Source organism: Natator depressus, chromosome 21 (genome assembly GCF_965152275.1).
Source record: "Natator depressus isolate rNatDep1 chromosome 21, rNatDep2.hap1, whole genome shotgun sequence".
Lineage (NCBI taxonomy): Eukaryota > Metazoa > Chordata > Testudines > Cheloniidae > Natator > Natator depressus.
This window is the reverse complement of record NC_134254.1, coordinates 16943072-16966202: the sequence shown is the minus strand read 5'-3', so window position 1 is coordinate 16966202 and position 23131 is coordinate 16943072. Positions and strand designations below refer to the sequence as shown.

The window sequence follows — 23131 nt, the reverse complement described above, 5'->3', positions numbered from 1 at the left end:
TGCCTCTGGCTCTCTCTCTCACCTCTCTCTGCACCCTGCTTTTCATTTGTTTTTCCATTTTGTCTTTCCCTCTCTTTGCCCCCTCCCCTTCCTGTCCCACTACAATGGGCCAAAACCTGCCCCCACACCAAGCACAAGTGGAATTGGAAAAGGTTCAAAAAAGGGCAACAAAAATGATTAGGGGCATGGAACAGCTTCCATATGAGGAGAGATGAATAAGACTGGGACTTTTCATCTTGGAAAAGAGACGACTAAGGGGGATTATGATAGAGGGCTATAAAATCATGACTGGGGTGGAGAAAGTGACTAGGGAAGTGTTATTTACTCCTTCTCAGAACACAAGAACTAGGGGTCACCAATGAAATGAATAGGCAGCAGGTTTAAAACAAACAAAACACGTACATTGCATCGCATGTACAAAGAAAAGGAAGTATTTCTTCACACAACACACAGTCAACCTTGCCAGAGGATGTTCTGAAGCCAAGACTATAACAGGGTTCAAAAAAGAACTAGATAAGTTCATGGAGGATAGGTCCATCAGTGGCTGTTAGCCTGGATGGGCAGGGATGGTGTCCCTAGCCTCTGTTTGCCAGAAGCTGGGAATGGGTGACGGGATGGATCACTTGAGGATTCCCTGTTCTGTTCATTCTCTCTGGGGCACCTGGAATTGGCCACTGTCAGAAGACAGGACACTGGGCTAGATGGACCTTTGGTCTGACCCAGTATGGCCGTTCTTATGTTCTTAAGTGGGGGACCATGTAGACTAAAAGGAGGTTCCATGGGGGTTGAGGAAGGAAGCTGAGGGTCTGGCCTTCAATTGCTTTGTTAAACATAAGGGGCCCCATTCCCCTTATGATTCACCCTAGTGTAAATCAAGAGTCACTCCACCAGTGTGTCCTGATTCCCCTCTCTTTCACCCCGGTGCAAATCAGGAGTAGCTGTATTGGGCCTGATTCCCCTCTCACTGACCTGGGTGTAAATCAGAGTCACTCCAGTGGGCCTGATTCTCTTCTCATTCACACTGGTGTAAATGAGGCGAAGCGCCACTGGGCCCAATTCTCCTCTCGCTCACCTTGGTGTAATCAAGGAGTAACTCCACTAGGCCTGATTCCTCTCTCTCTCATGCCAGGGTAAATCAGGAGCCACTCAATTGGGCCTGATTCTCCTCTCACTCCAGCGTCAATCCAGGGTAACGCCACTGAAGTCTGTGGAGTTAGAGTGGTGACACCAGTGTACATGAGAGGGGAACCAGGTGGCTGTTGAGCACGTGGATTCTAAGTAGTTAATGCTGGATCAGAGCATGCTCACTGAGCCAGAGATCAATGGATGCCCAGGACTCGGTGTGGTGAACTTATTACCTGGTGGGGTAGCAAAGAGGAAAAGGAAACTAATCAACTAAAAAGGTTCTGCACATTGAAACCTGCAGTTTGCAAATCCTGCAGCTAGTGAAATAATATCTCAACAGTGAAGGCACTTGCAGGGCTGAGTGAATGTTGGAAGACAGAAAAGCCGCCCATGCAGAGGGAGAGGGAGGTTTTTATTTTCCCTTCGCAATTCAAATAATGAAATGAGCAACTTAATCAAGATGAACTATCTCCTGGCTGGATTGAGTTCGCTGCACCTCAGCTGCATCCTGGGGACTTTAACAGACAGATTACAAAATGAGCAAACAAATCGAAAGTCCTATTGTTCCAGGCAGAAGCTGAATTACTTGAGCAAGAACCTAAAAAATGTGTCCATCCACCTACCATCCTAGGTACTTTTCTGTCCATCTATACCCAGCAATCATTCGATCATTTTATCGTTCCAGCCTAGCTACCTTTCTATCTATTGATCAGCCTGCTGATCTACCTAGCAATCTGCCCAGGCATTTGTACCGCACTTGTTACCACAGTAACTGCAAAACAAACTCAGGGACCCTAGTTATTAGACGCAATAAGGCAATTTGTTAGGTTTCCACTTAAACAGCGTTTACTGTCAGCGCTGGGTGTAACTTCTGAGTAAATAGGAAACTGTCACGTTCCCACTTGTTACTTGCTCCTAAAAGGGCCATGAGATCATATGTCTCTGTGAAGGGGCAGAGTGCGCACACACTCTGGGTTAATGCCTAATCGCTCCCCTCTTCCTGGGGTGCTGCTTTTCTTGGCAGCTAAAATAACAAACACCACCACATAACTCAATGGCTTGATCAATGGCTCCATGTCTAGTTGGCAGCCAGTATCAAGTGGAGTGCCCCAAGGGTCGGTCCTGGGGCCCGTTTTGTTCAATATCTTCATAAATGATCTGGAGGATGGTGTGGATTGCACCCTCAGCAAGTTTGCAGATGACACTAAACTGGGAGGAGAGGTAGATACGCTGGAGGGTAGGGATAGGATACAGAGGGCCCTAGACAAATTGGAGGATTAGGCCAAAAGAAATCTGATGAGGTTCAACAAGGACAAGTGCAGAGTCCTGCACTTAGGACGGAAGAAGCCAATGCACCGCTACAGACTAGGGACCGAATGGCTCGGCAGCAGTTCTGCAGAAAAGTACCTAGGGGTTACAGTGGACGAGAAGCTGGATAAGAGTCAACAGTGTGCCCTTGTTGCCAAGAAGGCCAATGGCATTTTGGGCTGTATAAGTAGGGGCATTGCCAGCAGATCGAGGGACGTGATCGTTTCCCTCTATTCGACACTGGTGAGGCCTCCTCTGGAGTACTGTGTCCAGTTTTGGGCCCCACACTACAAGAAGGATGTGGAAAAATTGGAAAGAGTCCAGCGGAGGGCAACAAAAATGATTCGGGGACTGGAACACATGACTTATGAGGAGAGGCTGAGGAAACTGGGATTGTTTAGTCTGCAGAAGAGAAGAATGAGGGGGGATTTGATAGCTGCTTTCAACTACCTGAAAGGGGGTTCCAAAGAGGATGGATCTAGACTGTTCTCAGTGGTACCAGATGACAGAACAAGGAGTAATGGTCTCAAGTTGCAGTGGGGGAGGTCTAGGTTGGATATTAGGAAACACTATTTCACCAGGAGGGTGGTGAAGCACTGGAATGCGTTACCTAGGGAGGTGGTGGAAGTTTTTAAGGTCAGGCTTGACAAAGCCCTGGCTGGGATGATTTAGTTGGTATTGGTCCTGCTTTGAGCAGGGGGTTGGACTAGATGACCTCCTGAGGTCCCTTCCAACCCTGATATTCTACGATAACTCACAGACTGAGAGCCGTTAAGGTCAGAAGGAAACATAGTGATCATCTAGTCTGACCTCCTGCATGTCACAGGCCAAAGAACCTCACCCACCCACCCACTCCTGTAACAGACCCAAAACCTCTGGCTGAGTTACTGACGTCCTCAAATCATGGTTTAAAGACTTCAAGTTACAGAGAATCCACCATTGATACTAGTTTAAACTTGCAAGTGACCTGTGCCCCATGCTGCAGAGGAAGGCAAAAAAACCCCAGGGTCTCTGCCAATCTGAGCTGGGGGAAAATTCCTTCCTGACCCCAAATATGGCGAAAAGTTAAACCCTGAGCATGTGGACAAGAGCCACCAGCCACACACCTGGGAAAGAATTCTCTGTAGTAAACTCAGAGCCCTCCCCATTGAGTGTCCCATCTCTGGCCATTGGAGATATTTGCTGCTAGCAGTCACAGATTGGCTCCATGCCATTGTAGGCAGTGTCATCACACCATCCCATTCAACCTAGGCTTCTTCCTCCAAGCTGAGCTATTTGTAGGGTTTCCCCAGAGGACCTTTGTCCCAAGTTCCCTCTTTCCAGAGTGCCAGTCCTGCCTCCCTTATGCCCAAAGTGGGGGAGCACCCCATACCTGCCACAATGAAGCCACAGGACTCAGCTGTCATTGCCGGACCAGGTTCCAACATCTGCTGAAAGGATGGATCAACAGCTGAGCCCTGACAACCTGCCCCTGTCACATGGGATTGCACCCCATCAGGTCCCTTCTGTTTGTTGCCACAGCACATCTGAGCCAAACCCTGCGGTCCTTAATCACCCCTTATGCTGAGTAATGTTCTTAGAAGACAGAGTAAACATGGAGTGAAGACTTCATCACAGGGCCAAAACAACAAGTGGTGTCTGATGACAGCTCATCAGGAGACACAAACAGAACATATGCTCCGTGTCAAGAAGAATTTGCAGCATGCTTTGCACCAAAATTTCCCAGTCTCATCAACGCAGCCCAGGAATGCCAGTTCCCATCACAGTCACAAAGGGAGGGGTGTCTTTGGATCTGCAAGCCTCACAGTGGGCTTGATCAGCAGACGAACGACTCAGCTGCCCGGGATCCAAGCAGTGCACAGTTCTGTGATCCAGCTGGCGAGCTGAGGTGCGAAATAACAGTCTTCTGCCATGTTCACCAAATTACCAAAGACAAACTGAAGGGACCCCAGGGAACACTTGCAACATGACAGAGGACACATGACCAAGAAAGAGGCAATGGCCATCCAAGCTGCTTATGTGACACACGTCAAAGTCATTCACAATGGAACAAGCGGCTGTGCTCCATTGCCGGAGGTGACTTAAGAATAAATGAACATGTGCACATGCATGCACACGCAGGTATGCACACGCACACACACATTGCCTATCACACGCACTCTTTTATGTCAAGTGAGTCAGTTACATTTAAGGTGGGCTCCAAAAAAGCATCTCGCTTTCCAACCCCCTGAGGCTGGCCCTGCGCGTAGTGACGTGATCACGGCACATTGCAATCAGCTCCACATCTGCAGGGAGTACGCGGAAAAACTGTCCGACAAAGATTTGTGGAAAGCTCACTTTGCATCTTGGCCTTGAAGCAAGAAGCCAAGTGACGCCTGGTGCAATAACAGAGTTGCAAATGTATCGACCTTAAACATTCCAAACCGAGTAAGAAGGGACATCACAGGAATTAGGTGAAAATGTTTACAGCTCCACCCAACAGCCAACCCGAGGATATCTGCTTTTGACATCCCTAGGCTTCAGCTTCCAACATCTCCAGCATGCCGACATCATCAATGTCATTCTATCTGAGCCATGGAGGTCTGAGTTTGGATGGGCCGTAAAGTAGAGACAAAGCCCCGCATGGTTCTGTTGCTCATCATCAAGTCTGGAGATGATAGACTCAAATTTTTCAAAATGTGCCTCTATCCACCTTGCCTGCTCAGATCTAAGTGCCGTCGTCAGTGCAGAAAAGCACAGGCGGGAGTGAGAGCAGTAACTAGCCACAGATATAAAAAGACGTCATAATTGCAGAAGCCCGGAGCTGAGCCATCTTGCTGATTGCTTTGCCCTGTGAGGGATCAAGCTGAGCTCTTTGACTGAATGGGTATGTAGCTGAAGGACCGCCCTTTGCTATTACATGATTCGATTCTGGTTCTTACACCACCCCATCGGCATACAGGGCTAGAACCTCAGATGGTGTACATCAGCATAGCTTCATTGAAATCAATGGAGATATGCTGATTTACACCAGCTGAGTATCCATCCCATCCTTTGGATACGGTATACAGAGCTGGAAAGATCAACCCTGCTGATCTGCATGATTTCCACCCATCCCATAATAAACACGAAAACAACAGCAACTCGCTGCTGAGTACGTACCTCAACCATGCTGTCATCACTGCAATCCGTGCCTGCACGGCACACTGTAGGCGTGTCATTAACAGCTGATTGCAGTGAGACAATGCCTGACAGAAAGCCAGGAGTGACCTGTAGAATATCCTGAGGTAACTCCTGAGAGAAGAGATCTGATTCCTACACATCAACCAACCCGTGAACAATTCCATCAAAACAGGCAGAGCATGTCTGCCTGTAATACAAGCAAACAAACCTGAATCAGCTATACGTGGCCAAACTACCAAGGAGCTCTATGAAAAGTTTTTTCATAGAGCGTTTCATAGATTTGTATAGGGCATTTTCCAATGGCCAACATGCACTAGTCATTACTGACAAACAATCAACCCTCTATTGGTAAATGTAACAACAGCCAACGTTGCATTGCCCGGACTAAACAAAGTATCAGTGGATATTGGTGTTCCCAACAAAGTCAAATACACAGCTGTGTCCCCCCAACACAGGCCAGGGCTGGAATGCTGTGGTGTTTAATGCCAACACATAGCTCCATTGTGGTCTGTGGTTGATGCTGTGAGGGACCAGGGCTTGGGCAGTCATGTCTAGTGGTTAGAGTCATAGACAGTCAGACTGGAGGAGCTCGAGCTAGAGTTGATAGCTGGGGTCCAGAGCTGAGGACCAAGCCAGAGTCACTAGCCAAGAACTGGGGGAAGGTCAAGGAATCAGGAACCAGGAGCGAAGCAGGGTCTGTCTCAGCAGCAGGTCAGGGACGAGGCTTCCTGCTTCTCTCCCTACAGGCTTACATGGTGGGTTTGGGCCAATCAGAAGTCATGGGAGGAGCTGCCAGTCATGGGTGGCACTTCCTGGCCTTCCAGGATGTCTGGTGTATTGACCCTCACCCTGCCACGGCTGCCTGGGGGGGGGGGGGCGGGGGGAAGCACCACCCACTCACAGACCTGGGTTCAAGACTTATGAATCCCCACATCACCCCTGGGGCATATGGGCCAGGCTTGTTTGGGTGGCATTTGTGAAAGTCTTTTACTATTTCAGGGGTGTGAACATTACCAGTAGGCTCCCAGACTGTTCTTGGGGGCCACAGCCTTCCTGGTGTATGAGCTTCCACAACTGACCCCACTTTAATCTGGAGTCCAGGATGGCACAGACCTCGTACTCCATATGGCCCTGACCTGGAACCAGGGGGCAGTGGCTGTGTTCAGTTGGGGAACAATTCCTGGCGTACAGTTCCGAGAGAGAAGTATGGAAGACTGGTGCAATTTGAGGGACTTGGGCGGGTGGAGTTTGAAAGCAACAGGGTTGATTTTCTGACATATCTGCTGGGTCCAAGGAACTAGTGGTCTAGCTTGAGAGAGGGCCTGCTCGTGTTGAGGTGCTTAGTAGATAACCAGACCTGTGGCCTACCGAAAAGACCACCCCTCCTGTCTCCGGCCATCTGCACACTGTTTGCAGTCCTTCTTCGCATCCTTAAGGGCCCCCTCAGCTCTTCTTGAATGTGTTGGATTTATTAAACCAAGTCAGCAGAAAGGCTGAAGGAATCAGGGGTGAAATCCATAGTTAGCAAAAAAGGGCTTTGTCCTGTGGAGCCATGGTTGGCCTTGTGGTATGCAAATATGGTGTTGGGTAGGAGGGTGGACCAGTTGTCCTGGTGGTAATTAAGCAGGCACCATAAATATTGTTCCAGTACTTGCTTCACCCTCTCCGTCAGGCCATCTGTCTGGGGGTGGTATGCTGAGGAGGCACAGGAGTGGATGTTTAGTAGCTGGAGGGTTTCGGGCCAGGCATGCAAGATGAACTGGGTCTCTTGATCGAGGTGATGCGGTGGAGCAGCCCATGGAGGCAGACAACATTGTTACTAGGAGCTGAGCCACCACCTCAGCTGATGGTGCGTGGGCACAGAGGATGAAGTGTGCTATCTTGGTCAGTTGGTCTATGACACTAGATGGGGAGCGCTCTGAGTTCCTACAGTGGATTCTTTCCCAGGCGTGTGGCTGCTGGGTCTTGCCCACATGGCTCAGGGTCTAACTGATCACCAGATTTGGGGTCAGGAAGGAATTTCCCCCCAGGTCAGATTGGCAGAGACCGTAGGGTGTTTTCGCCTTTCTCTGCAGTGTGGAGCACGGGTCACTTGCATTAAACTAGTGTCAATGGTGGATTCTCTGTAACTTGACGTCTTTAAACCATGATTTGAGGACTTCAATAACTCAGCCAGAGGTTAGAGGTTAGTTACTGGAGTGAGGTTCTGTGGCCTGCGATGCGCAGGAGGTCAGACTAGATGTTCATGACAGTCCCTTGTGACCTTAAAGTCTCAGAGTCTATGAGACAGTACTGCTGTGTGGCTATTTGACTTGGTGAGTTCTACAATGAAATCCATGGCAATGGCTGTCCGTGGCCAGGGCAGGTTCTCCATGGTCATCAGGGTGCCGAGAGGTTTGGTGTGCAGCACCTTGGTGCAAGCACATAAATCGCATGAATCAACCTACGCCTGAATTTCAGCAGGCATGCAGGGTTTCTAGAAGAAGCAGGAGGCTGGGATAGTGGCTTGAGGCCACTGTAGTGCCCCGCTAGGGGATTAGTATGGCTCATATGTAGTACCTCCAACCAGGGAGTCCTGGTGGAACGTATATATGTTATTCCGCCCTGCATGGAATATTCTCTCTCATTCTGAGCTCTTGCTTGCTCTGGGAGTCTACCACCCTCTGGGCCAGCAGGTCCCCCCCCTTACCCTGAGAGGCTGATTGGAGCAGTGTGATTAGATCTTGGGACAGGGTGGTACTAAGGAAGTTGTGGGGCTTGAGGAAGTAGGGTTGTTCCTGGCTAGCTTTCTCTCCTTCCTTGTAATAGTCTCCTTCACGGAACAGAGCATTGGCCTTGCTGTGCTTGCTCCCCGGTGGGTAGGTAATCTTGAAGTTGAAGCAGGAGAAGAATAAGACCCCGCTCAGCTGTCTCTGGTTCAGCGCATCGGCCCTGTGCGGATACTCAAGATTTCTATGATCAGTAACACTTGTCCAGGGCATCAAGCCTCTCCAGTAGTGAGGCCGCTCCGCAAAGGCGGATTTAATCTCAAGCAATTCTTTATCAAGGAGCTCGTAGTTTTGTTCAGCTGGAGTGATCCTATTGATCCTAAATACACCAGTGACCAAGTGCCAGGTTGCAGAGGCATTAGTCAGTCCAAATGGCATTACCAGATATTCAGTGTCTTTAATGAGTTTAGAAAGTGGTTTTCCATTCATCTCCTGCCCAGATGGGCATGAGATTGTTACCTCTAGGAGGTCTGGGTTGCTGAATATCCATGTGGATCTCATGGAATCCAACAATGCTGGGATTGACCGCCAGGGGTGCCAGTTCCAAATTTTCACTTGATTCAGTGTCCAGTAGTCTACAAAGAGGCGCAAAGTCCCGTATTTCTTCTTTATGAAGAGGAATGTGGCCCCTGTGGGAGATGAATGGAAAACCACTTTCTAAACTCATTAAAGACACTGAATATCTGGTAATGCCATTTGGATTGACTAATGCCTCTGCAACCTGGCACTTGGTCACTGGTGTATTTAGGATCGATATATTGTTTTCTTGAATACACGCCTGGAGAATCACCAGTTCTGGTTCGGGCATCGCATAATTACGGCCACAGGGAACTTTCACCCTGACTGTAGGTCAACAGTGACATTACAGTGTCGGTATGGAGGCAATGTGTCCACACTTTTTTCCTGAAGACGTCTGCATAAGCCTGGTATTTATCAGGAATGCAGGGGTGGGAAGGGGTGTCAGACCCAGGAGTGTCTCGCTCCAGCCAGTCGCTGTGAGCCCCCGGCACATATAGGGGTAGACTCAATGCTGCCTGGGATGGGGCCCCTAGGTCCAGGGTCTTGCTGCTGTTGCTGCTACAGAGGCAGGCCTGCCGACAGAGCTCACACGGTCTCCCACAGTATTCTTGCCAGCAAGTTAAAGAAGTATGGGCTGGATGAATGGACTATAAGGTGGATAGAAAGCTGGCTAGATTGTCGGGCTCAATGGGTAGTGATCAATGGCTCCATGTCTAGTTGGCAGCCAGGATCAAGTGGAGTGCCCCAAGGGTCGGTCCTCGGGCCGGTTTTGTTCAATATCTTCATAAATGATCTGGAGGATGGTGTGGATTGCACCCTCAGCAAGTTTGCAGATGACACTAAACTGGGAGGAGAGGTAGATATGCTGGAGGGTAGGGATAGGATACAGAGGGCCCTAGACAAATTGGAGGATTGGGCCAAAAGAAATCTGTTGAGGTTCAACAAGGACAAGTGCAGAGTCCTGCACTTAGGACGGAAGAATCCCATGCACCGCTACAGACTAGAGACCGAATGGCTCGGCAGCAGTTCGGCAGAAAAGGACCTAGGGGTTACAGTGGACAAGAAGCTGGATAGGAGTCAACAGTGTGCCCTTGTTGCCAAGAAGGTCAATGGCATTTTGGGCTGTATAAGTAGGGGCATTGCCAGCAGATTGAGGGACGTGATCATTCCCCTCTATTCGACATTGGTGAGGCCTCATCTGGAGTACTGTGTCCAGTTTTGGGCCCCACACTACAAGAAGGATGTGGAAAAATTGGAAAGAGTCCAGTGGAGAGCAACAAAAATGATTCGGGGACTGGAACACACGACTTATGAGGAGAGGCTGAGGGAACTGGGGATGTTTAGTCTTCAGAAGAGAAGAATGAGGGGGGATTTGATAGCTGCTTTCAACTACCTGAAAGGGGGTTCCAAAGAGGATGGCTCTAGACTGTTTTCAGTGGTAGCAGATGACAGAACAAGGAATAATGGTCTCAAGTTGCAGTGGGGAGGTTTAGGTTTGATATTAGGAAAAACTTTTTCACGAGGGGGGTGGTGAAACACTGGAATGCGTTACCTAGGGAGGTGGTGGAATCTCCTTCCTTAGAAGTTTTTAAGGTCAGGCTTGACAAAGCCCTGGCTGGGATGATTTAGTCGGGGATCGGTCCTGCTTTGAGCAGGGGGTTGGACTAGGTCCCTTCCAACCCTGATATTCTATGATTCTATGGGAAGCTGATTCTCTGTGATCGCCAGAGAATATGGGGGTCACGCCATGCCAACCACGTGATGCCAAGCTTCAGGGGAAATGTGGGGAACAGACCACCCTGAACTGCAGCAATTCTCGGTGCTCCTGAATTACTGCTTCCAGGGGCACTGTCTCCTGGGTTACCAGCCCAAGGATAAGAGGGTCCCATCTACAGTTTCCACAACATCCAGCATGGACTTCTGCCAGATGGCAATTTGCAGAGCTCGGGCAGTCTTGGAATTTATGAAATTGTCAATGGCTCTGGAGTCAATGAGTGCCCACTGCAAGGGCAGTCATTGAGTTTCGCCATGGAGGCACAGCTGAATTAGAAACCAGTGGCCAGATCAATGGAGGTGTCCAGGTTCACAGGGGCTTCTGCCCACGCTAACTCACTCTTTGCTTAATCCCCACTGGAACTGGTACAACTGGGCCACCTTGTGCCACTTGGTGTTGGCCACAAGCCATGAAGTGTGCCATGGACGAGGGGGGCCGGCCCCTGTTGCTGCCGCAGATTCCTTGGGGAGGCTTTGGCCGATCGCATGCTGAGAGGGTCATCAGCAATTGTGGAAAAGGCTCAGAGGAGGGTGCTCCAGTCCATCAGTGCCCGACTAGTCTGCTTGAGCAGAGGAGAGGCCCAATCCAGTGCCTCACCAGTCAGTAAACTAGTTACCAGCCCCACCTTGGCCTGCTTTGTGGAGTCAGTCTGGGAGCAGAGCAGAAACAATAGACAGCACTAATTAAGCAAACCCCCGAATTTTTGGCAGTCTCCATCGATTGCTGCAGTAGAGGCATCACAGGGCCTGGCTCAAGTGGTGGGGCCATCACCTGTGCCTACCCATGGAGGGCCTGGTTTTCTGCACAACGTTGTGCTGTCTCTGGCCATGGAGCCGAAACCTCAGCTTCTGTGTGGGTGATCTGTGCCCAGGGATCTGGTGCTTCTGGGGGCTGGCTGGGCAATGGACTGCCCGCTCCCTCCATGTCCCCACTGGGGCACAGGCTGTGCAGGGTCAGAGTCATCTGTGCAAACTGCCAGGGACCGGGATGTGCGCAGTCAGGTCCAGGGGTCAGAGTTGGAGGAGGTCAAGGTTGAGTCGATATCTCAGGTCCGGAGCCAGGGGTCAAGAGCCAGGAACCGGAGGAAGGGTGAGGAAGGAGGAATGAGGCAGGGGAACAGCAACCCAGAGTGAGGCAGGATCTATCTCAGCAGCAGGTCACGATCTGCCTTGATGCACTGTCACTTCCTGGTACTCCCTCCAGGCTTACCTGGTGGGTCTGGGCCAATCAGCAGTCATGGGAGAGGCTGACAGTCATCTACCATGGGCGGCACTTCCCATAGTGACTGGTCTCCCAGGATGTCTGGTGCATTATTAATGGCTATGCCAAGGCTGCCTGGTGGTGGGGTAGAGTCACTGCCCACCTGAAGTGCTGCAGACGTGTGTTCAAATCCTGTGAAACCTCACAGGTACACACATTATCAAGTTATTCAAAATTTCCATCAGTAATAGTGTTCTCCCGTTGTCCTATCGTTAGCAGATCTTGGAACGCCAGTGCAAATTAATATCTGATTATTCACTGGGGCTGAAATGGTTCTTTAGATTCCACCCTGAATATAAGGGAGATGGGAACAGCACTCTGGCACTGGGAGCTCAGGTCTGGGGCAAACAGCCATTGAAGGAAGTGAGACAGAATGTATTCCTGTGTTCACACTTTATTGTAATAATCTTTGTACAAAGTACACCTTGCAAGGTATCATTTGAAAACTCATAATTTGCAGATCAGTATCGTCCTGGTAAAATGTGTCTGGCAGCACTGTATGTGAAGTTTAAGATTCCCCTGTATGGTGTTATTACCACATTTTCCAAACTGAGGCTGGCAAACACATCTGACCTAGGCAAAGGAGTGTGTGCTCTGCTTCAGTCGCATATAAGCAGTACACAGAGCCGTCAAGCAGCAATGGAAACAAAGGAAGCTCAAACAGGTGAGAAAAAAGCAGCGGGGAACATCCTTCCACACAGAGTCTTGGTCTCCTAGTTCTCAGCTGGGAATGTTTTTCAAGAGAGGGACTGAAACTATAAAATGGAGGGAAAAACATCCCAAGGCACCCCTCTCACTCCCCCTGCCCATCACATTTACTGCACCTGAAGTGACAAAGGAAGCAGTCGTTGGACTCGGGGGTGGGATCCTGACCTAAGAAGTTTGTCCAGTCAGATAGCGGAAACATGGGATGAGAAAACTTTGCTTTGAATTTAGTAGAGTTTGTTAAGTTAGGCACCAGTAGCATTTTGTCTTTATTTTTCTTGTAACCATTTCTGACTTTTATGCCTCATTACCCGTACTCACTTACAATCTCTCTCTTTGTGGTTAATAAACTTGTTTTATCTAATCCAGTGTGTTTAAATTGGAGTGTCTGGGAAACTGCATCTGGGGTGGCAAGTTGTGTGCATATTATTCCTTTAGGAGAAATGACAGACCTAATATCGCTTGTACTGTACAGGAGACAGCTGGGAAGGATAGGATATACCTTTCTGGGGGGAAATTTAAGACTGGGAGTGTGTTGCGGTCACCTTGCAGTATAACCCAGGCTGGTGAGAACCAGAGTGTAACCCAGTCACACACAGACTTTCATGTGGCAGGCTGTTTGTGAGTGGCCCAGGTGGGAGCCATTTCAGCAAAGCATTGTAAGGCACCCCAGGCTGCAGGGCAGGGGTGACACATCTCCTCACTGATCTGGATTGTGCGCTGGTATGTCACAGGAAGGGACAGTAGGAGATTACAAGCTTGGGGAGGAAGTAGTGTGACCCTGTAGGGGTGACTTTCTGACTGCACAGCATGTGTAGCATTTGTTCTAAAGGTGTGGATTTGGCTGGCTTGTCCCGTGGAGCTAGTACTAATCACTTCCTATGTGAATGACAAATATCACAGTCGGGTCTCTGCATTCGCACAGGGTTGTTATGCAATCACTGCTGCCCTAAGTCGACGACTCTAGCTAAGGGAAAAGGCCAAAGCTTCCGACTGTGCCCATTAGTGGGCACAGAGGGAGGTTGGGCCACCCAAGTGATGAGGGCACAGACCGAGTCCCCAGGTTGTTATAGCCATCCATCTGTCGACAGCCACGGCAGCCTCTGAGCTCTCTGGTACCTGGGACACTGGGCTGACAGAATTTAGGGAACCTCTGGAGACAGGGGCTAATCTTGAACTCCATTACCTCCACATGAGGCTAGACAGAGCTTGACAAACCTCACTGGGATTCTGCATAAGCCATCAGCCTTAGCGGGTCTAGTAAAATCTGCTTGCTTGATGTTACTTTCCGTCTGTCCGAGCGAGTGGCACTCGGGCAGACATTGGCTTGGTGTGCTGCAGGATACTGGTGGCACTGCAGGTGAGCAGAACCCCGGCTACTCACATTGACGATGGCTTCCTTCGTCTGGGCCATGTCCGATATCACCCCATCCGTGATGATCAGGAGCACGAAGTACTGGGAGCCGTCCTGTTCAGTGGTGGCGTACCTGGACGGGAAGATGTTCACGTGAGAGTAGGCTTCTGGGGGGTGGGTACCGGGGATTAGGGACTCTGAGCTCTAACCTTGCTGCCCTGGGCCATGTTCATCCCGGGGGTAACTCCAGTGACCCCATGGGGAATTTGTCCCCAGGTCTGTGGTACAGAGCAGCTTCTCCAATTTCCCAGTTTGGGAGATTTCTGTGGCAAGATTAGAGCTCCCCAAGGGGAGTCCCCCTCCTCCTCTCCCTGCCCCCAAACGTAACCTCCGTTTCTGCTGTTGCCCAGGGGCCACGTGAGCTCCCAAGAGAGCTGGGCTGTGACACCACTTACCCAAGCCAGGATTCTCCTGGGAGTAAAGGGCTGTGGCACATCCCTGCTAGTCCAGCTGCAGGGTGTTAAACATGGGCCTTGACCCAGGCCAGGGAGTGACATAAATACACACCATGCTCCCGGAACCAGGGCTTGAGACATACACATGGATTGGACACAGCCCTGGAGGATCCACTGCCCTGGCTAGCTCCTTCCCGGCTCTGGCTGTGATCAAACAGCTCTTGACTCTTTTGCTGCTCCCAGTTGGCCACTCTATGCAGACACTGACATAGCTCTCTAGTGGGTACCACCAGCCCACTTCTGGCTCAGGGAGGGGTGACCGAGCAAGCCTGGCTGTGGGATACTGCCACCGAGTCAATGCACTAGCTGGATGTACCTGGCCACATGGTTGACTACTGGGGCAAAGTTAGTTGGGCCATACAGCTGGACAGTCTTGAGGCTCTTGTGATAGGCTTCTAAAATGCCCTCAATCCCGCTGCAGTAGGGGTTGTCGGTGTTGCCGTTCTGAGAGAGAGGGAGGAAGGGCAGTGAGGGGGGGTTCCCAAACAGGGGAGTCATTCCCCATCCCCCCACTTTTATTTCCCAGAGCCCGGCTTGGAGCGCTGGCCAGAGGAATGTGAGGAATTCCCCACAGTGCTGGGAGGAATCACCTGAAGGGGTTACCCTATGGCCTCAGAGGAACAGTGATGATAACAGTTAGCACTTGTGCAGTGGTTTCCATCCTAGGATCTCAAATTGCTTTAAAAGCACCATCATCCCCATGTTCCTGGTGGGGAAACTGAGGCACAGAGAGGGGACATGGCTTAACCAAGGACAAACAGAGTACACCCAAGAGGTTGGAATAGAACCCAGGAGACCCAGCTCTGGCACTGAAATGGCTTCCATTGCTGAGGCTCAGTCCCTAGCTGGCATCTCCGGAGAGTGGGGCTCAGGGAGTCACCGGAGTAACCTCCCCCATGCTGTAAGGAGGGAAGCTCTCTCCTGGGGGTGGGGGTGGGGAGACAGCAGCTATGTCCCTTCTCCAGTGGGGACTGGGAAGAGGCTCACTAAGAAAAACCAGGGTTCCCTGCTCAAATTTTTATTCCCTCCCCATGGGAAATCCATTGTCCTGTCCTCAGAGCAGCTATGCTCCTACCCTTGGTGATCATGGCTGTTTGGCTGGCTAAGGCCAAGCCACAGAGGCCTCGTGGAAGCCCAGAGCAGCGTGGCTCAGAGCCCAGGGTCGACACACTCGGCTTGTGCGCCAACTGGGTGTAGACGACTGGACTGGGGCTGGCGCTCGGGCTCTGAAGCTTACGGTGGGGGGTGGGCGTCGGAGCCCAAGCATCTACCCAGATGTTTTGAGAGCCGCAGCACAAGCCCGAGCCTGCTGAGCCCGGCTCTGGGCCTCGCCACGGCGGCTGTGCAGAGGGACCCCCTGAGGCTCCGCTAGGGCCGACCAAGCACTCGGAGACCCGTCAGGCTGTGCCACAGTCACGGGCCCTGATCAGCGTTGGCTGCTCTGCGGAGGCACCTCCGGCAAGTCTGCTCAGGGATCACACAGACTGGCTGGTCTAACCAGGGGGTCAGACTAGTGGGGAGGTGGTGCCATACACGCCCTGACCCCCACTAAGGGCCTGATCCTGTCAGGCGCTGAGCACCATCCACACCCACCGCAGCCGGCAGGAGCTGAGGGTGCTCAGTGCCTCACGGGGCTGCTCTTTCGGGCTCTGGCCAGACCGCCTGCTGGACAGGAGCGAGGCCCGTCACGTCCGCGCGGGCACAGCATGGCGGCAGAGGCTGGAAAAGAGGCTGTCTACGCGCTGGTGACCACGGCAGGGTTACGCGGCTCAGGTGTGCGCATAACCCACACCCGCGGAGCGACGCCGCCATCCTGACCGACACACGGCGCCAGCAGAGCTGTAGCAGGGCAGGGCACTCACCGCCACGGCGCCTCCTGCTGGCACTCTGGGAATTAGCTCATCCAGCTCAGGCGCGCCCTCCTCTGGCCGGGTTCTCACTCGCAGGTACCTGCCCTCTTGTCTCCACCACCTCTGGCCCCATGTCCCTCCCGGACCCCAGTGCCGCTGACCCACGGGTGCTGCCCCACAGCAATGCCCCCACACTCTGGGTCTCCCCTCCCAGGGGAACCCCAACACCCTATACCAGAGGTGGGCAAACTACAGCCCGCGGGACCCTCCTGCCCAGCCCCTGAGCTCCTGGCAGGGAGGCTCGTCCCCGGCCCCTCCCCCACTGTTCCCCCTTCCCCCGCAGCCTCAGCACGCCGCGCCGCCGGCAACAATGCTCCGGGCTGGGGGGGTGGGGGGGCTGGGAGCTCCTGGGGCAGCACAGCTGCAGAGCCCAGCCTGACCCGGTGCTCCAGGCAGCGCGGTAAGGGGGCAGGGAGTGGGGGGGGGGTGAGAGGGCAGGGAAGTTTGAGGGGTCGGGGCGGTCAGAGGGCAGGAAACAGGAGGGTTGAATGGGGGCAGGGGTCCCAGGGGGGGCAGTCAGGAAGGAAAGGGGGGGTTGGATGGGGCACCAGGGGGCAGTGAGAAGGGTGGTTGGATGGGGCAGGGGTCCCGGGGGGGGCAGTCAGGAAGGAAAGGGGGGGTTGGATGGGGCAGCAGGGGGCAGTCAGGGGACAGGGAGAAGGGTGGTTGGATGGGGCAGGGGTCCCAGGGGGGGCAGTCAGGAATGAGAAGAGGGGTTGGATGGGGTAGTGGGGGGCAGTCAGGGGCAGGGGCTCCAGGGGTGGTCAGGGAGGGGTGGATGGGGCAGGAGTCCCAGGGGGCCATCAGGGGACAGGGAACGGGGGGGATTGGATGGGGTAGGAGTCCCAGGCGGGGCCATCAGGGGGCAAGAAGCAGGGGGGGATCAGATAGGGGTCAGGGGCCAGGCTATGCCTGGCTGTTTGGGGACACACAGTCTCCCCTGACCAGCCCTCCATACAATTTTGGAAACCCGATGTGGCCCTCAGGCCAAAAAGTTTGCCCACCCCTGCCCTGTACCCACCTTGTCTCAGTGGCTACTGCCAGTCGTCATCTAGCCCCTTCTCTCAGGGGCAGGCTGTAGTCTGAAATGGCCACTCATCACTGGCAAGGGGGTTGGACCTGCTGCTTTTCTTGGCCTGGCTGCCTCCCTGCAGCCCTAGTACGTCCTCAGGCCTTTGCTGCAAGGCCTCAGCCTGGGAGGTCGCCAGGCCAGAGCTCCCCAGCTCAGCTCAGCTCAGCTCAGCTCAGCCTGCCCCTGCCCCTGCCCCTGCCCCTGCCCCTGCCCCTGCCCCTGCCCCTGCCCCTGCCCCTGCCCCTGCCCCTGCCCCTGCCCCTGCCCCTGCCCCTGCCCCTGCCCCTGCCCCTGCCCCTGCCCCTGTCCAAGGGACCCCGTCTCTCCCAAGCAGCTCCATCCTTCTGACTTCTGTCTCCCCAGGCGCCCTTCTTATACCCTGATTGGCTGCCTCAAGCCCGCTTGTGATTGGCTCCCCGGGGCAGCCCTTTCCCAGGGCTGTTTTTAACCCGAGCGGGGTGACCGCCCTGCTGCAACAGCCACCGCCTCTGGCGGAGGTGGAGTTATGAACCCAAGAGAGCTCTCTCCCGTCGGCGTGGCACGCCTTCACCAGCAGCTCGAGAGCAGCTCAGCTGTGCTGATGCCAGCTGGTAGTGTAGACCTGCCCTAAGTGGTAGAGCGATTCGAAGGGCATGGCAGTACCAGGGGGAACTCGTGGGACACGTGCCCGTCAGGAGGGATTTTGGCTCCGAACCCAAGTGCGGGGAACATCTTGTCACTGTCGTAGTCCTGGATGATCTCGCCCACCGCCTTCAGCGCCATGGCGTAGGCGTTGAGCTGGTACGGGTTCATGTAGTGCAGGGAGGTGGATTGCGAGGGGTTGCCTGACGGAGAGAGAGAAGGGTCACACAGACCAGCAGGCAGCAGCACATGGGCAAAGCAGTGGGGGTTTGGGGGGGGCATGTGCATTTGTCAGGTCAGCTGAGGGACTGAGGTCTTTACTCAGGGCCTGATTCTCACACACACCAAGGGAAGTCAAGAGTAATTCCTCTGTCACTGTAGGGGGGAAACTGACATAAGAGAGCGATTGTCAGCTGTGTGGGGCAGGGACTGTGCTTTTGTTCTGTTTGTACAGCACCTTGCACCATGGGGTCCTGGGCCAGAATCGCGGATACTAGTCACTATGGCAATATAAATAATCAATAATACCAGTGAGGTGAGTCCAACCCTCATTGATGTCCATGGGCATTGGCCTGGGTGGCTTGAGAAAACATGGTGACCCAAGGGCCAGGATCCAGCTCTCACCTCCACCCGTGTAAATGAGGAGTAACTCTGCGGAGGCCAGTGGAGTGATGCTGGTATCAAACTGCTCTAAATCAGAACAGAACCAGGCCCCAGGTGTTTGGGCAGGACACTTGTTCGTTAATAGTATAAAACCCCATCCCTGTAAGGGTACCTAATACCTATCGACAGATTTAACAAGTGCTCAACAGTCATAAAATAACTATTGATTTCACAGGCCTTTATGGGGAATGGACGACTGTGCAATAAATACATAACATCTCAGAGGGGTTTAGTGTAATGTATTGTCTGAGCAGCCACCAGCTGTCTGAACAGAGACTGACCATGCTTCAGGGAACATTAGTACGGTTAATCTGGTAGAACTCACCATTGGAAGCTGTGAAGTCAATGGCCACTGTGAAATTGATCTGTGTCCTGAAAAGGGGACAATGACACCATTAGTCAGAAGCTCTGGCAGGCTGGTGCAGATTCTGCAGGCGTTCTGTTCAGACTCCACCCTCGATGGGGCTAATGTTCCCAAACCAGTCGCCAGGCCTCGACACCCTGGCTTGTTTGGAAGAGCTCAGACGGAGATTCAGACTGTGCTGTTCTCATCTGCAGTCTCTTGATGCACAGATGTCACAGGTGGCAATGCACAGCTGAGCAAATCCATGGGAAACTGGCAGCCAAGCGAGCTCCCAATGGCCTTTGTTAACATCTCCCCAGTGCAGCAGGTGGGGAGAGCTTCGAGGGGATCTAAGCAGGGAGAGTGGAGTCATTGAGCCAGTGGCCAGGCTCTCCCACCTGGGCACTGCACCCGCACATCGCATTTCACCCCAGCTGAGCCTCAAAGCGACTGGAGACAGCAGCTTCGCTCAGGGAGATAAAGGGGGGCCTGAGTCAATAAGAGACACGTTAATGGCCAGAAATGCTCCCAGCTGGGGCTGGGCTGAGAACAACGGAAGCTGAGCTGAGCAATTCTGCCTGTCTGACCAGGAGTGCGGAGCTCCCTCTTGGGTTGTTTTACAGCCCTGCCTTTGACTCTCAAGCTGCATCCATTTCCTGGTGCCCACCTGTGCTCTCATCCCCTGGCTTGAGTCAGAGAGGCACTGAGCACCCACAGCCCCTGGTATTTCCCAGCATTTTGCAGGATCAGGCCCTATAGAGAGGAGACTGGGAGAGGAGCCCACACTCGCTCTGTCAGATCAGCGAGCTACTCCCACGCACCCAGAAATCATCCCTTGACCACAGCAGCAGCCAGGTGAGAACCAGCTCCGGGGTCTATGAATTCCCCACTCGCCCTGCACAGAAGGGGTAAGTGTGGTCTGAGTACATAGGATTGTCTGCAGTGACTGGCACACCAGCCATGTCCCCATTGGTGGTGGGTGAAATTTCCCCTGGGGGAGGCGAGCTCCTTGTTCTGCCTCTTCCGCCCACAGTCCTACCCCCACTCCACCCCTGCTCTGCACCAGGCCCCACCCCTGATTCGCCACTCACCTCTTCACACACCCCTCCAATCATCTCCTCCCCCGCTCTCCTGCTGCTCGCCCACCTGCTGCTGGCCTCCTCACCCCGCCCCCACCAGACCCTTCCCCCCACACCAGACCCTCCCCCACCTGCTGTGCAGCTGGCTCCCCGCTCGCCTCCTTACCTGCTGCTGCACCCCCCCCCATGACACCCTCTCCCCTTTTCACCTTAAAGCACTAATAACATTCCCCAAGGCACCAGGTGTAGCCGAATTGCCAGACAGATTCTCCTCTGCGTGGCAGGGAGTTTGGTATACGCCATACAGAGAGACGAAGCACCAGGCTGCCTGCGCCACCCTGAAGCCTAACCTCTCCTTTTGGAAAGTGCTTGTCGGTGGCAGCCGGCATTAGGGCAGCAGTTTAATCACCTTCCTTACCCAGAATTCCCTGCCAGGTTCGTTTACTTCAACTGGGTTTGAATAAAACGACTAGATCAAGAAATAAATGCACTGGCTATGGCAGCTCCTCCTTGAGCCAGGTCAGCAGTTACTTCTGGGTACAGAGACTCACTGAGGCGTCGTCGTTGGGAAACTGGTTTTAACCCCAATAACAGATTTTCCTCCAATAGAAAAGCCAGTGGAATGTGGCCAAAGGCTCCCTGGGCGTTGGCGAATGCCTGTCAGATGGGTTCATTACCACTGTCATGGCTCTGTAGCCGTTCCAGTGATCTCTGCTACTCGGTCTCTGGAAGGCTTTTTCACTGTGTAAAGTTAGTCGGGGATCCCCTCTGCTCACCCTCTCACTCCCCCCGTCTGCCACTGACTCCCCGCTCGCATTCTCACACTCCCCCCGCGCCCCGCGAGAGACGCGGCCTGCAGCTGTGGGGACCTCCGAGGGGGGGAAGGGGAAGGGGAAGGGGCTGGGGTGGGGGAGAGGAGAGGAGGAAGATTCACTCCAGGCAGCAGCAGCAAGCCGTGGGAGCCTCGGGGAAGGGCCAGAGCAGGGAGGGGAAGAGGCGGGGTGGGGGGCACCACAGCCCATGTGTGGGGCAGCAGAGACGGCTGTGCTAACGCCTATTATACCCGCTGTCCATGCACGTCCCCTTCCGCCTCAGCCTGCTACTCAACAGCAACGCTGACTCTGCGGCCGCCGGACCAGGCACATTAGCCATGGCAAGGTTTTAATCAGCTACATTAATTAGGCAACTAAGGAGACTGTACCCCACGAGTCATCAGCAGTGTTTGTGAACGCAGGCACCTTCCTCTCACCCCAGCCTCGCTCCAGAGAAGTGGTTTGGTTGAATGGATGAGATGAGAATGAAAGTATGTGTTTGATTCTCCTCCCCGGGTGTAAATCAGGAGTAACCCCACTGGGCCCCTTTCCCCTCTTACCCGCCCTGGTGTAAATCAGAAGTAATCCCACTGGGCCCCTTTCCCCTCTTACCCGCCCTGGTGTAAATCAGGAGTAATCTTATTAGGCTCGATTCCTCTCTCACTCATCCTGATGTAAATCAGGAGTAATCCCACTAGGCCCAATTCCCCTCTTACCCACTCTGGTGTAAATCAGGAATAACCCCAGTGGGCTCAATTCCTCACTCGCTCACCCTGGTGTAAATCAGGAGTAATCCCACTGGGCCCAATTCCCCGCTTACCCACCCTAATCCCACTGGGCCCAGCTCCTCTTTTACTGACCCTGGTGTAAATCAGGAGTGACCCCACTGAAAGCAGTAATGTTACACCATTGTGAGAGAAGAATCAGGCCCCTTATGCTCAAATCCCATCAGGATCAGGGAGATGCTATAAACTAAGGTCCAGCTGCCGCTGGTGTGAATCAGCCTCGCTACAGTGAAGTCAGGGGCGTGATGCTGATTTAAACCCACCAAAGATCTGACTCCTAGGGCCGAAATTCGACGTATCCAACTTGAGACACCTCAGAGGCGTGATCATTAACGGCAGCTGCTGAGCCCAGGCCCCTCTGAGGAGTGTCAAGCTGAGCAGCCAGAGCACAAGGCTTGTGAGGAGTTACAGAGCAAGGCTGTAGCTGAGCCAGGCCAGACCCCACTTGCCCTGAGTCACTAGACTCACTAGCTCTCCCCACCACAGTGCAGAGCTGGGAAAGGAACCCAGGAGTCCTGGCATGCGGATCACTGCTCCACCTGCAGGAGCAGGCTGGTCCTCACCTGTGGAGTGTTTTATTAAACCTCTGACAAATACACAGATCAAATGTATCCCTTGTCACCTCTGGACTATCATCCTGGGATGTGTGTAAAATGGTTTGACCTCCCTGTGCCTCGTGGGGCTGAGGGGCTAGATAGCATTGGCACTGAGTAGGAGTGATGGCTGAAAGGGCAGCCCATGGGCACCTTTCTGCCAGGAGCTCTGGCTTCTCCAATCATCTCAGCTATGCCATGCTGGCTGTCAGCTCCTGCCACAAACCAGCATCAGCTGCTTTGTGACAAGCCGTGCCCTCAGCTGCCCAGGGAGACGCCTAACAAGGGGCCGATGCTGTCAACGGGCATTAACACCTCACCCGCCAGATGGGAAGAGACAAGGCCAAAGCTCTTGTGAGAGCAGCCCTTAAAAACGCCAAGGGGCAAAAACTAGCAGTGTGTGGGTGAGCAATGACAGTTCTGCAGAACAGGACCTGGGGATTACAGTGGACGAGAAGCTGGATGTGAGTCAGCAGTGTGCCCTTGTTGCCACGAAGACCAATGGCACATTGGGCTGTATTAGTAGGAGCATTGCCAGCAGATCGAGGGAAGTGACTATTCCCCTCTATTCAGCACTGGTGAGGCCAAACCTGGAGTACTGTGTCCAGTTTTGGTCCCCCCCCACTACAGAAAGGATGTGGACAAATTGGAGTGTCCAGCAGAGTGCAACGAAAATGATTCGGGGGCTGGGGCACATGATTTACGAGGAGAGGCTGAGGGAACTGGGGTTATTTAGTCTGCAGAAGAGAAGAGTGAGGGGGGA

The 23131-nt window shown here is 53.2% G+C and overlaps 1 protein-coding gene across 1 annotated transcript in view; it reads right to left on the bottom strand.

Moving 5' to 3' along the window:
• CPNE5 (copine 5) overlaps positions 1-23131 on the bottom strand; it is a 200023-nt gene that overhangs the window by 26605 nt on the left and 150287 nt on the right. Inside the window, exons 15-18 of the mRNA XM_074936000.1 lie at positions 19082-19128; positions 18115-18296; positions 14807-14934; positions 14006-14108 (exon numbers count right to left, since the gene is read on the bottom strand). Of these exons, the coding sequence (XP_074792101.1) occupies positions 14006-14108; positions 14807-14934; positions 18115-18296; positions 19082-19128 (460 nt within the window). The remainder of the gene's footprint in view (positions 1-14005; positions 14109-14806; positions 14935-18114; positions 18297-19081; positions 19129-23131) is intronic.